This window comes from Myxocyprinus asiaticus, chromosome 5 (genome assembly GCF_019703515.2).
Source record: "Myxocyprinus asiaticus isolate MX2 ecotype Aquarium Trade chromosome 5, UBuf_Myxa_2, whole genome shotgun sequence".
NCBI classification, from domain to species: domain Eukaryota; kingdom Metazoa; phylum Chordata; class Actinopteri; order Cypriniformes; family Catostomidae; genus Myxocyprinus; species Myxocyprinus asiaticus.
In genome coordinates, this window is record NC_059348.1 from 9,243,758 (window position 1) to 9,255,954 (window position 12,197).

General features: G+C 39.3%; 1 protein-coding gene across 1 annotated transcript; it reads right to left on the reverse strand.

Moving 5' to 3' along the window:
* Positions 1 to 46: 46 nt before the first annotated feature.
* LOC127440858 (ficolin-1-B-like) lies at positions 47 to 7,612 on the reverse strand. The gene is made up of 9 exons (XM_051697866.1): positions 7,022 to 7,612; positions 4,629 to 4,769; positions 3,900 to 3,953; positions 3,630 to 3,683; positions 3,424 to 3,459; positions 2,545 to 2,672; positions 2,208 to 2,337; positions 1,728 to 1,862; positions 47 to 1,277 (listed from the first exon to the last, which is right to left on the reverse strand). Exons 1-9 carry the CDS (start codon positions 7,101 to 7,103, stop codon positions 1,036 to 1,038), a joined length of 1,002 nt encoding a protein of 333 aa, XP_051553826.1. The 5' UTR covers positions 7,104 to 7,612; the 3' UTR covers positions 47 to 1,035.
* Between the last annotated feature and the right edge of the window lie 4,585 nt (positions 7,613 to 12,197).

Here is a 12,197-nt window from a genome sequence, read left to right on the forward strand (position 1 = left end):
ACACACACACACACACACACACACACACACACACACACACACACACACACACACACACACACACACACACACACACACACACACACACACACACACACACACACACACACACACACACACACATCACAATTCACCTGTAGTCCCAATGTCATTGCATGTTATTTGCTTATGCATCCTGAGATAGTCTGAGAGCATATGCAGCATTCTCATAGACAACTCTATTCTTACAACCTTCTCCCAGATGACTGACAGAGAGAAAAAAAAGTGAGAACTCTCCGTTTGCACGTTACGCGAGACACGGTAGCACAGTACGCATGGGCACCAAAGCGCAAATGAACTTCTGAACAAAAAATCAAATCAGACACGTGCATCTCCGACATTTCATCCATTCTTCAAAATATAAACAGTTGTGTTTCCTCAAGCACGCGTCTTTGTGTCTAGCGGCATTTCTTGTTGACAGTGCTGGGTAAATGTGCAAAATTACCCGCCAATGTGCATGAATATATAAATATTGTGTGGGCGCGACATGTAGTTTACGGCATCCAACAGTTTGAACAGTCTTCTTACAGCTAAATTACTTATTAAAGCAGTGTCAGACAGAATCTGCAGAATGATTTCTGACAAATACTCTCCATAACACCTCTCAAATAAACTTTTGAATTATGCATAATAACAGGAACATTAATCACAGCAGAGGATTTTTGATGTCCGACAGTGAACATACAGCATTTTGATGGCTGTAGCAGCGGTGCATTAAAGGACTAAACGTAAAGAATTAAAGAAACAAAACTTCTCTTTTGTTAGTCTGTTAGTGCGGGACTCTGCACAAATATAACTTCCTATAGTTATCTATTAATCATTGTAGCATTAAGATAAACATGTATTTTTTCACTAACAATAATCTGTTGGGGAGGGTAGATAATCCTGTCCTGAGTGATGACACTGGATCACACTGGTAGCAAGATAGTGAACAAGCAGAGAAAGGACTTTCCTTGTTGTGAAATGTCTTATCTTATATTCTTATGTTCTTTATTTTTATTTCAGTCTGATTTTCATTTCAGTGTACTTGTAGGAATAATTGTATCCTTTCCCTGACAACCAGTTGATTCCATCTGCAAATGATTCATGGGGTCCATTTTTATAAGGACCGTTCAGATTGGATTTATGGCAGTCATCATACCACCAGGCTCCTTTATAATTATCAGGACACCGATTTGCAGTTAGGTCGTGATCCTTAGTAGAGAAGGAGCTGTTGTTGTGATATGTTAGAGAGTCACCTGGGGACAAAATTAAAGATGTGTTCCAGTGAAATTCAGCACCTTAAAAACACATTAATTCAGCAAGGCTTTGTGAATCAGGTACAATATCAATGGCCCTTTAACTGAAGCAAATCATTTATTCCAGCATGCCACTCATACTGTTTTTGTGTGTCCGATATGTCATTGTGTACAGTAATAGGAATAAAGATTTAAGTTTTCACTTAGAACATGATCTATCAATGAATCTAAAATACATATGTAGTGTTTACCAAAGTAAAAGTGTTTTATCCATTAAAAGAGATCATTTATCAGGGAACAATCCAACACTATGTACAGACGTCACAATGCTATATACAAGTATTATTATGCATCTAGAGCGCTGCATTTTGATTAAATGATCTTCATAGGAAGTAAATATGTATTGTCAAGGAGTATCATGCATAAACAGGAAATAAAAACAAAACTTACCAGCAGTACCACTTGTAAATTCCCCCAGGAGGAGTTTATAGTTCTCAGATTCCCCCAAGATTTGAAACGACTTGTATTTTGCAAAGGTTTTTACACGGTCAAAGTCTTCAAAATCGATGCGTAATTCATGAGAACCTTTAAGAATAACAATACTCAATGTTAGGAGCAATGTGCACCCAGCTGCACTTAACAAAGAAGCTTTATTGATGGGTTCTGGAAATAGGATCACCGAAACAGAGATTAGTTTGATATTATACAAGTTCTGTTTAATACAGTTTTTGCCACAGGGATGCTTCTAACAAGACTGGATTTCTGAACCTGCAAAAGCTTACAAACTTTCCCTTTACTGAACTTCTTTCCCACAGTCTACTCCCGGTTTCTTTACAAAATGTACATTTTGACAGAGAACAGCTGTATGGAGTTCAGATTAGTTGCACATAGTCAAAATGAAAAGACACACAGCGAGTGCAGTGAATTTACCTGTTGCTGTTAATAAATGAATGTTCTCATTTCCCAGCCAAAACTCTGTCTGCTTGTTGCCAAACCCTCTCTTGTATGAATTCCAGTCCTGAAAGAAATCCACTGATCCATCCATACGTCTCTGAAATACCTACAAGTGAAATACATGAATGAGTAAATTAATACAAATTGATTCAATATTTTAAATGAATAAAAGTCACTCATCAGCCAGTGGTTTCTGAACATATTGAAATGGACACACTCAATAAAATAGGGGATTGTTTTAAACTGGACCCCAGACCACAGATTGGGACCCTCTGAGCTAAGGAAAGAGGGAGGGGTTTGTGAGATCACTTACAAGCCAGCCTCCTCCATCTGTGTGCATGTCACAGAACACACTGATGGGTTTCTTGCTGGCTGTGTACACCGTGTACCAGTCACTCAGTGTGTTTCCTTTCTCCAACAGCTCCTTACAGCTCACAGCACCTGCATTGATAGCAAACAGTCTGTCAAAAATAAACAAGCCGTTTATAAAGTCCTTGTGCATCTTTAAGTTTAATAACTGGATGTACACATGATGGAAGCAAACTGTGAAGGGTATTTGCAAGCAGAATTCATAACGTCTTGTTATTGTTAATGTAGGGCCAGGAACACAAGAGCAATTCATGAAATCACTCACAGCAACTGGAGGATGTCTTCAACATTGAGTAGGAAAATCATTGGGTTGTTGAACGATGTATCATCACGAAAGGTGGTGTGAGATGGTGGTTATGTTGGAACCTAGAAATCTGTTGTATTGTGTTAAAATTTTATGAATTGTGCTTTCATATGTTGTTCACAGTGTGCGTCTTTCATGTACATCCAAAGTTATTAAACTTTAGAGCTGCACAAGGACTTTCTAAGCACCCTGTATATACAGTACTCTTGGATTGTTGAGCAAGGCTGCATCCTGTGGCCCGACTCAATAGGACACACACTGTCAGCAGTGCTGTTAAGGACAGCTTCAGTCAGACTGTGTGCTGTGGGCTTTAGGTACAGAGGACCACAGTCATTGAGAGCTTTATATGTCAGGAGCAGCATCTTAAAATCAGGAAGTCAGTGCACGTCTGCCAATACAGGGAGGATTTGTTCATATCTCTTGGTTGTTGTTACAACAGTCCTGGTGCATTAGTTAAAAGAATACACTGGTGAAAGTGTTTAGTAAATGAGTTCCATTGTGTTTTTAATCTCCACTCACCTGTTTGAATTGAGGTTAGACAATCTCCCTTTTCTCCTGCGGAAAACATGAATCAAGTCACTGACAGTTTGATGAAATGTTAATATTATTTACAGTATCCTTTTAGTACAGTTATATTTGATTGGTATTGAATTAATAGATCACATTTTGAATGATACACGGATAAAGGCATTAGCCATTTCAATATTCCTATAGAATAGCTCTACCTTTGGCTCCAGCCGGGCCTGGATTTCCAATGGGTCCAGAGTCGCCTTTCACTCCTAAAAACACACAGAATAAAAGAGTTCAGCAGACAGACAGACCTGATGCTCTCTCTGGACTGCCAAACATGCCTCGGTTCAGGGCGATAATGAAACAGAAGAAATGCTGACATGAAGGGAGGCCTGAGAGGATTTGAACAGCACAACTGGCACCTCTTCTGGAGAAATTGAAATGTGACGACGTGCAATTTTATACAATTCAATGATTCTGTTCACCTTTGTCACCAACTGGACCCATCTTCCCAGGTACTCCAGGGTCTCCTTTCACACCTATAAAAGGATACAAGACATTTAAAAGTAAAGCCGCTGCACTTTTTACTGTATACTGGGATTACTCAAGCTACTGCCTATAGAACAGATTGTGTTTTTTTTTGTTTTTTTGGGATTTTTCCCCTTTTTCACCCAATTTGGAATGCCCAATTCCCAGTGCGCTTTTAAGTCCTCGTCGTCGCGTAGTGATTCGCCTCAATCCGGGTGGCGGAGGACGAATCCCAGTTGCCTCCACGTCTGAGACCATCAACCCACGCATCTTATCACGTGGCTTGTTGAGCGCATTGCCACGGAGACATAGCGCATGTGGAGGCTTCACGCCATCCACCGCGGCATCTGCGCTCAACTCACCATGCACCCCACCGAGAACAAACCACATTATAGCGATCACGAGGAGGTTACCCCATGTGACTCTACCCTCCCTAGCAACCGGGCCAATTTGGTTGCTTAGGAGACCTGGCTGGAGTCACTCAGCACATCCTGGGATTCGAACTAGCGAACTCCAGGGGTGGTAGTATAGAACAGATTTCTGACTGCTTCTCAGTCACATGCATTTTGATACAAGGCATTTTAGAAGTACAGATGCTACACTCCTCAGGTACACAATATTAATCAGGAATAGAATCAAAATAGAATTAAATTACAAGAATACTAGATGAAACAGTGTTACTGTACCTTTACCCCCTGCAAGACCCTGATCCCCTTTACTGCCTGGGGTTCCAGGAATGCCATTGGTTCCTGGCATCCCAGGAAGTCCTGGACACCCTTGCAGGAAAGTCAGCCTCTCATTGTCATTCAAACCCACCAGCTTCACCTCTGGAACACAGGAGAGGAGTGCAGATTCAGAGAGGAGAGCAGGAGGAGCCATTCAGGATATAATTATGCTTCTAATATATACAAGACTTGTACTGTGATTCTTGAGATGTGTATTTTTTGTAATAACTGTAAATTTCCCTGGGTGAAAGGGGAGCATCTGCTAATAAATTCATAATAATCATAATAGTAACATTAATTAGTCTTAACATGTGAACGATTATAAATGATAAAAGCATAAGTCTTCAATCAGGTTTTAAAAACAAGCAACTGTTGGTGCCATATTTGAAAATGTTAATATATATATATATATATATATATATATATATATATATATATATATATATATATATATATATATATACAGTTGTGCTCAAAAGTTTGCATACCCTTGGAGAACTGGTAATATATGTACCATTTTTAAAGAAAACATGAGTGAGCAGGCAAAACACATTTCTCTTATTTCTTATGGGATTCATATTCAACTGTAGGTTATAAAAGAATGGCACAATCATAAAACAAAACATGGCAACAAAGAAAAAAATTAAATGACCCCTGTTCAAAAGTCTGCATACCCTTAGGTCTTAATACTGTGTATTGCCCCCTTTAGCATCAATGACAGCTTGCAGTCTTTTGTTATAGTTGTCTATGAGGCCCCAAATTCTTGCAGGTGGTATAGCTGCCCATTCATCTTGGCAAAATGCCTCCAGGTCATGCAAAGTCTTTGGTCATCTTGCATGAACCGCACGTTTGAGATCTCCCCAGAGTGGCTCGATGATATTAAGGTCAGGAGACTGTGATGGCCTCTCCAGAACCTTCACCTTTTTCTGCTGGAATCACTGGAGGGTCAACTTGGCCTTGTGCTTAGGGTCATTGTCGTGCTGGAAAGTAAAAGTGCAGCTTTTGTGCAGAAGAATGCAAATTGTCTGCCAGTATTTTCTGATAACATGCTACATTCATCTTGCCATCAATTTTCACAAGATTCCCCATGCCTTTAGAGCTCACACTCCCCCAAAACATCAGTGAGCCACCACTATGCTTCACAGTGGGGATGGTATTCTTTTCACTATAGGCCTTGTTGACCCCTCTGCAAACATAGCACTTATGGTTGTGACCATAAAGCTCTATTTTGATCTCATCACTCCAAATTACAGTGTGCCAGAAGCTGTGAGGCGTGTCAAGGTGTTGTCGGGCATATTGTAACAGGGCTTTTTTGTGGCATTGGTGCAGTAAAGGCTTCTTTCTGGCAACTCGACCATGCAGCTCATTTTTGTTCAAGTATCATCGTATTGTGCTCCTTGAAACAACCACACCGTCTTTTTCCAGAGCAGCCTGTATTTCTCCTGAGGTTACCTGTGGGTTTTTCTTTGTATCCCGAACAATTCTTCTGGCAGTTGTAGCTGAAATCTTTCTTGGTCTACCTGACCTTGGCTTGGTATCAAGAGATCCCCGAATTTTCCACTTTTTAATATGTGATTGAACCGTACTGACTGGCATTTTCAAGGCTTTGGATATCTTTTTATATCCTTTTCCACCTTTATAAAGTTCCATTACCTTGTTACACAGGTCTTTTGACAGTTCTTTTCTGCTCCCCATGGCTCAGTATCTAGCCTACTCAGTGCATCCATGTGAGAGCTAACAAACTCATTGACTATTTATACACAGACACTAACTGCAATTTAAAAAGCCACAGGTGTGTGAAATTAAACTTTAATTGCCATTTAAACCTGTGTGTGTCACCTTGTGTGTCTGTAACAAGGCCAAACATTCAAGGGTATGTAAACTTTTGATCAGGACTATTTGGATGATTTCTGTTATCATTATGATTTAAAAAGGAGCCAAACAACTATGTGATAATAAATGGCTTCATATGATCACTATCCTTAAATTATTTTCAAAATCAATGGCAAAATTTCGAACTTTCTGCCAGGGTATGCAAACTTTTGAGCACAACTGTATATATATATATATATATATATATATATATATATATATATATATATATATATATGTATAAATTATTCTACACATTTATAATTTCCTTAAATAACATTTACATTCTGTAAAAGATATTGAAATATTTTCAAATAATATTTACTTTGTGAAAAATATTTTAGTTAATTGAAATAATGAATTTCCCCAGATCTGGTTCAAATACATGTATAACTTCTCTTTTTTATAATCACCACATTTAAATGATATTGCAGTGAAATGCATACTTGAAGTGACATTTTAAATGAAGTAACAGTACTTACCAGGGCAGGTTTTTTCAGCATTGTAGTATGAAGTACAGCACAGTATGAGTAACAGACTTATCATTGCATTTGGGAGCAGCATTCTCCAAGCCTCTTGCTATCGTAGGTTTGTAGCACTGTGAAGTTACTCTGGAGAAACACTGTTTTTATACTCAAGATTTCCTGACCTATTCCGATTCCTGAAATATTTCTACTTTTGGTACAGTTTAAATTGAACCTAATGTCCTTGTCACTTCTAGTGATGGTTGATCTGTAGAGTCACTTTTCTTTATCAGAAGTTCAGTGTACAATTGTAAGTAAAGTAATAAGATGAGCAAAACTCTGGACTAAGTCAAAACAGTGCAAGTTTTTATTTCTTTAAAACCAGCAGCTCTTGTTCCCAGACACAGGCAAGAATTGACAGAAGAGAAATATCACAGTATATATATAGTTCAGAGTCGCATCCTGTGTCCCATCCTGTGTCCAATTGGCACTTCACCATGCACTTGTATGTCACTGATCATGCTTTCTCTCCTCAAATCTGCTCCTCATCCTTGCCTCGGACACCTGCTGTGCATGCGGTGTTCAGGAGGTAGATGCGTGTTATTGTACTCTGAAGCGAGGTTTTTAAATATCAATATTTGTTATAAAAAAACAAGTTGCCCAACAATCAACGGAACTCAGCTGTTTTTACTATCACCTACTCCCATCCTTTCTCAGTCACGCTACACATGGTTTCATGACTTTACTTCACTTATCTAATCAACCATCTGGAATGGTCTTTTCCTGTAAAGACAATCATTTGCGGGGTTTACACGGACAAGCACAGGAAATTCTTTTCTCTTCTTGCTCGTCTGTTTCAGGAAATTCAAGAAATCAACAACCCATCGGACAAGAGATTCTCTGCATGAAAATGGGAGTGGATGGTCAAACACTGCGAACGCCTTCAAATAACATCATCTGAGAATACTCCCTAACCTGGAACCCCCAGGGAACAAGGGAAAGGGGGCGACCCAAAAACACCTGGAGACACTGAGGCAGAACTGAAAAAGACGGGAAAGAAGGAAAGAGAAAAGATAGCCCAAAGTCAGGTCAGCTGGAAAACATTTGTCAATTACCTCTGCTCCTCTTAGGACAATAGGCATAAGTAATGCCTTATTTCCACTGGCACACATTTGGAGCTGTGCCACATGATCAGTTGAGTATTGGGCTGGTGTTTCTGGGAGAAGTACAGAACCACACTGACTATAGTGACTGACACTTGTAATTGAAAAACAGTTGCAAGAGTTTGTGTTGATTATTAATCAGAAAAGTGGGAAGAAATGAGGGAAAGTGATTTATCTCCAGACACTGTTTCCCTCAGTATAGTAATGGTGATCTAACCCTACCACACATTGAACACACATACATTATCCATAGCTGCTTTATCATTGGCCGCGATGAGCCAGAGCCTAACCAGGCAGACACGGGGTGCAAGGCGGGACTGCACTCTGGACGGGATGCCAGTCCATCGCAGGGCAACTACCACGCACTGTACCCCTCAGAATAGTAATATTAAACTAACCCCATCACTCCTTGTATTCATCAGTTTGACTTTGCTGTCTGGATGCCCAATGCCTCTCCCACCCTGCACCAGCCTCTTAAAGTAAAGACATCCTGGACAGCCCTGCTGATGTCAGAAGCACCATCTACTGCATCGCTGCTATTTGGTTGCGCAGTCACCCCTCTCAAGACTTTGTGAGTGCTACTCTTTTTAATGTAGTCTGAAACAAGTTCATTTTTATCTCGCCTATACATGCAGCTCAGTAGAGCCACAGGTTTAGTCCTCCTCCTCCTCCGATCCCCACAGACTGCCAGCTTTCTCTTTTCCACCCAGAAACTGGAGTGGATGTGAGCGGGGCTGCCAGCCTCTAGAGGACAAGCCCTGCTTGTGTCCTGCTCTATGCTCACTGAGCACACCCCATCCCACACTTATGAAGACTTCCCAGATAAAACAACATGTTTAAATGAAAGCATTGCTGTAAAAAACAGCATTGATTTAAGAAGTGGTTTCCAACTCCAGTCCTGCTGGTTTCTGTTCTGACTGAGCTCTTAATGACTTAACTGAACTAATAATTTGCTTAATTTGACTTTTTTAATTAACTTATATAATTTTATAACTTGAAATCTCCAACTGTTTAAAATAATTAAAAAGCTCGGATAAGACAAAAACCAGCAAATGCAAGGGGTCCCCAGGACTGGATTTGGGAAACACTGATTAAAGAGTATATAGAGCTGTGGTGCCCAATCCTGGGCTGGAGGGCCGGTGTCCCTCCTGGTTTTTGTTCCAACTGTGCCCTAAATTACTTTATTTAACCTTGGTCCACTTAAATAATTTAGGGTACAGGAGGGACACTGCCCTCTAGGACAAGGATTGGAGATCCCTGACATAGAGAGAACAGATTTTTTTTTTAACTGCATTTCCCAGCATGCCTCCATTGGGATGGGCGGCAGAGGTTCATGGGAACTGTAGTTTTTTAAGGGAAGTTGAATATCTATGAAAGTGATGCAACTCAGGGGTGGTCCCTCCTGGTGTTTGTTCCAACTGTGTCCTAAATTACTTATTTGGTCTAATCAAATAAGTTAGGGCACAAATGGAACAAAAGTCAAGAGGGACACCTGCCCTCCAGGACCAGTATTGCCCATCCTTGATATAACTCCTAATGCCCTCTCTCCCAGGTTAAACTGGAGGGTTACCCAGAGGAGCGATTCACAAATGAGATCCCCGAACAGCTGATTTCAAAATTCCAGTCTGATCTGAAGGAGATTGATGGAGAGATCGCTGTTTGTAATAAAAGCATCAGACCTGGATACTCCTACATGAGACCCACAGCGTTGTGATCTGAAACTTTAAAACTGCTGCTTCACAATTGGAGTCCTGTCCATGCTATTTTTTTTATTTTTTATTTTGGAATCAACAATTATTTTACCCTCGGAGGACTACGGAGACCTAGTCACATCACAGCTGGCCCGCAGGCGCCCAGCCATCCACAGGTATCACTGGTGCGTGGGGAAACAGGGATTCTCCAGCTGACTTGAGCCCTCTCCGCTTCCCTGGGTGGCGATTGACCATAGTCGGCAATCTTCAGGCTATAGGGCGCATCCTGCACTCTGATGAGCAACTTTACTGGATGCCCCACAGGAGCCCCAAGGGTGAATCTCTTAATAAAAGATGGTTCCAGAGTCTAGTAGTGTTAAAGCAGCGTCTCCTTTGAAAACCTTTGAATGTTTTTGTTGTTGTTGTTTTTTTTTTGTAAAACATAGATTTGCATATTAATTTATTATGAGATAAATTTTGTTGTGATCTCAGCAAAGACTAGGGTCTGGACCAAATCAAAACTCTGACCCACCCGCTAATCGCAAATTACAAACCCAGGATTAATGGCAGTGGGGGTTCCTTCTGGAGTAGAAGGAATAACATTCTTACAACAAAAATTATGCCATCATCAGTAGTAGGTTTGTAATTTGTGATTAGTGGGTGGGCCAATGTTTTGATATGGTCCAGGCCTATGTCTTCAGACAGTTTAATACTAACTTTTGTACTTGATAACGAACTTTCATTTAAAAATGTAATTGATTGCTATGATTAATAGTTTCTGTGATTAATTAGAAGCTATTCTTGAACATTTAGGAATACTCAGCCATTGGAAATAATTATTGTCAGAGCCAGGAACTGAACTTGGGTCTCTGGCGTCAGAGTCTTAATTTCTACCACTGAGCCACAGAAGGGAGTTGAACCCAACAGTTAGACGCGCTCTTAAAAGAACTCAGAAGAGTTAATCAACAAAAAAACAGCAAGAGAGTACAAAAAGCAATTTCTTACTGACAATCAAAAAAAAAAACAGAAAAATCTTTAGTCCAGAAAAGGATCTGAAAGAAGGAAAAATAATCTCCAAAGAACTCAGGAAAAAGATATAAAAAAACAGCAAAAAATAAACACGGGGAAAGAACAAACCAAAAGGCTTACAAAGTTTAGTTCTTGGAACTAGAGCAAACTTACAGCAGTAACTGGCTAGGAACATCAATAACCAAGCAAAGAAACAAAGGAAGTGAACAACTTAAATACACAGTCCAGAACGAGGCACAGGTGAAAACAATAACACATGATAAAATGGCGGGAAACTGAAAAGAAATACAATGAGGGCCTCTAATGGCCAAAATAAAACATAAAAGCAAAAAACTCTGACAATTATGTCTCAATATATATGCTGTTTATAAACCAAATGAAGAAATCTTGTTAGTTAATTTATTAAAATGCTTGGAAACACTGTTATTTTGATGGATTGCTGATCAGTTGGAAAATAAAAATGTATTTTAATGTAACAAATTTGGCCTCTGAAGTATTTTTTCATAAGGGTTTTCTTCCATTTACATTTTGTAATAAAATGCATATGTATCTGTCTACACATTGCTCTGTATGACTGGACATGCATAGACATACATAGACATACATAGACTATCTGTCTATGTATCAATCTCTGTAGATTTCAATGTAATGATGAATAATACAATCTTAAACACGCTATTACATGATTATTATTATTATTTCTTTTTTTACAAAAAAATAAAATAAAATATGAATTTATACTTATGACATAAAATGACCTTTTTTACTTATTTGATAATAATTGCATGTTAAATATATATGCAGTCTGCATTTGTCACTCTGCGGGCTTCAGAGTCAACGTCGACAGTGTTTTTTGTAAGTACTGTGTCTTGTATAGACACCAATTCTGGTGCAAACAAACATTCAAAAAATGTGAAGACACGGACAAATTTTGCTCATCCGTAAATCAGTATGTGAATTCATCCAATGAGAGTTGCACACTTGTAGAATATTTTCTCTCCCTTTTGCACCACATATCTATGTAAAATGAGTAAAATTTATTTGTGCATCTGTAGAGGCAGCTGTGGCACTGTACAGAGATCAGAGAATTTTGGCCAATCAGAAGAACTAGTTTGGCAGTGGCAAATACCATTAAAGGTATGTTTTTTCTTTCTTTTTCTGAAATCACACCCTTATCCATTTGTTTATAGTTTAAATATGCGCACTGGTCAGCTACGTTGGTAATCAGTGTTTCTTAGTTAGGTTAGCCTTTCTTGTTTCACGAAAGGTAAGCTAATGCTAGACTGTTAAGTTTGCCATTCAGTCATCTCA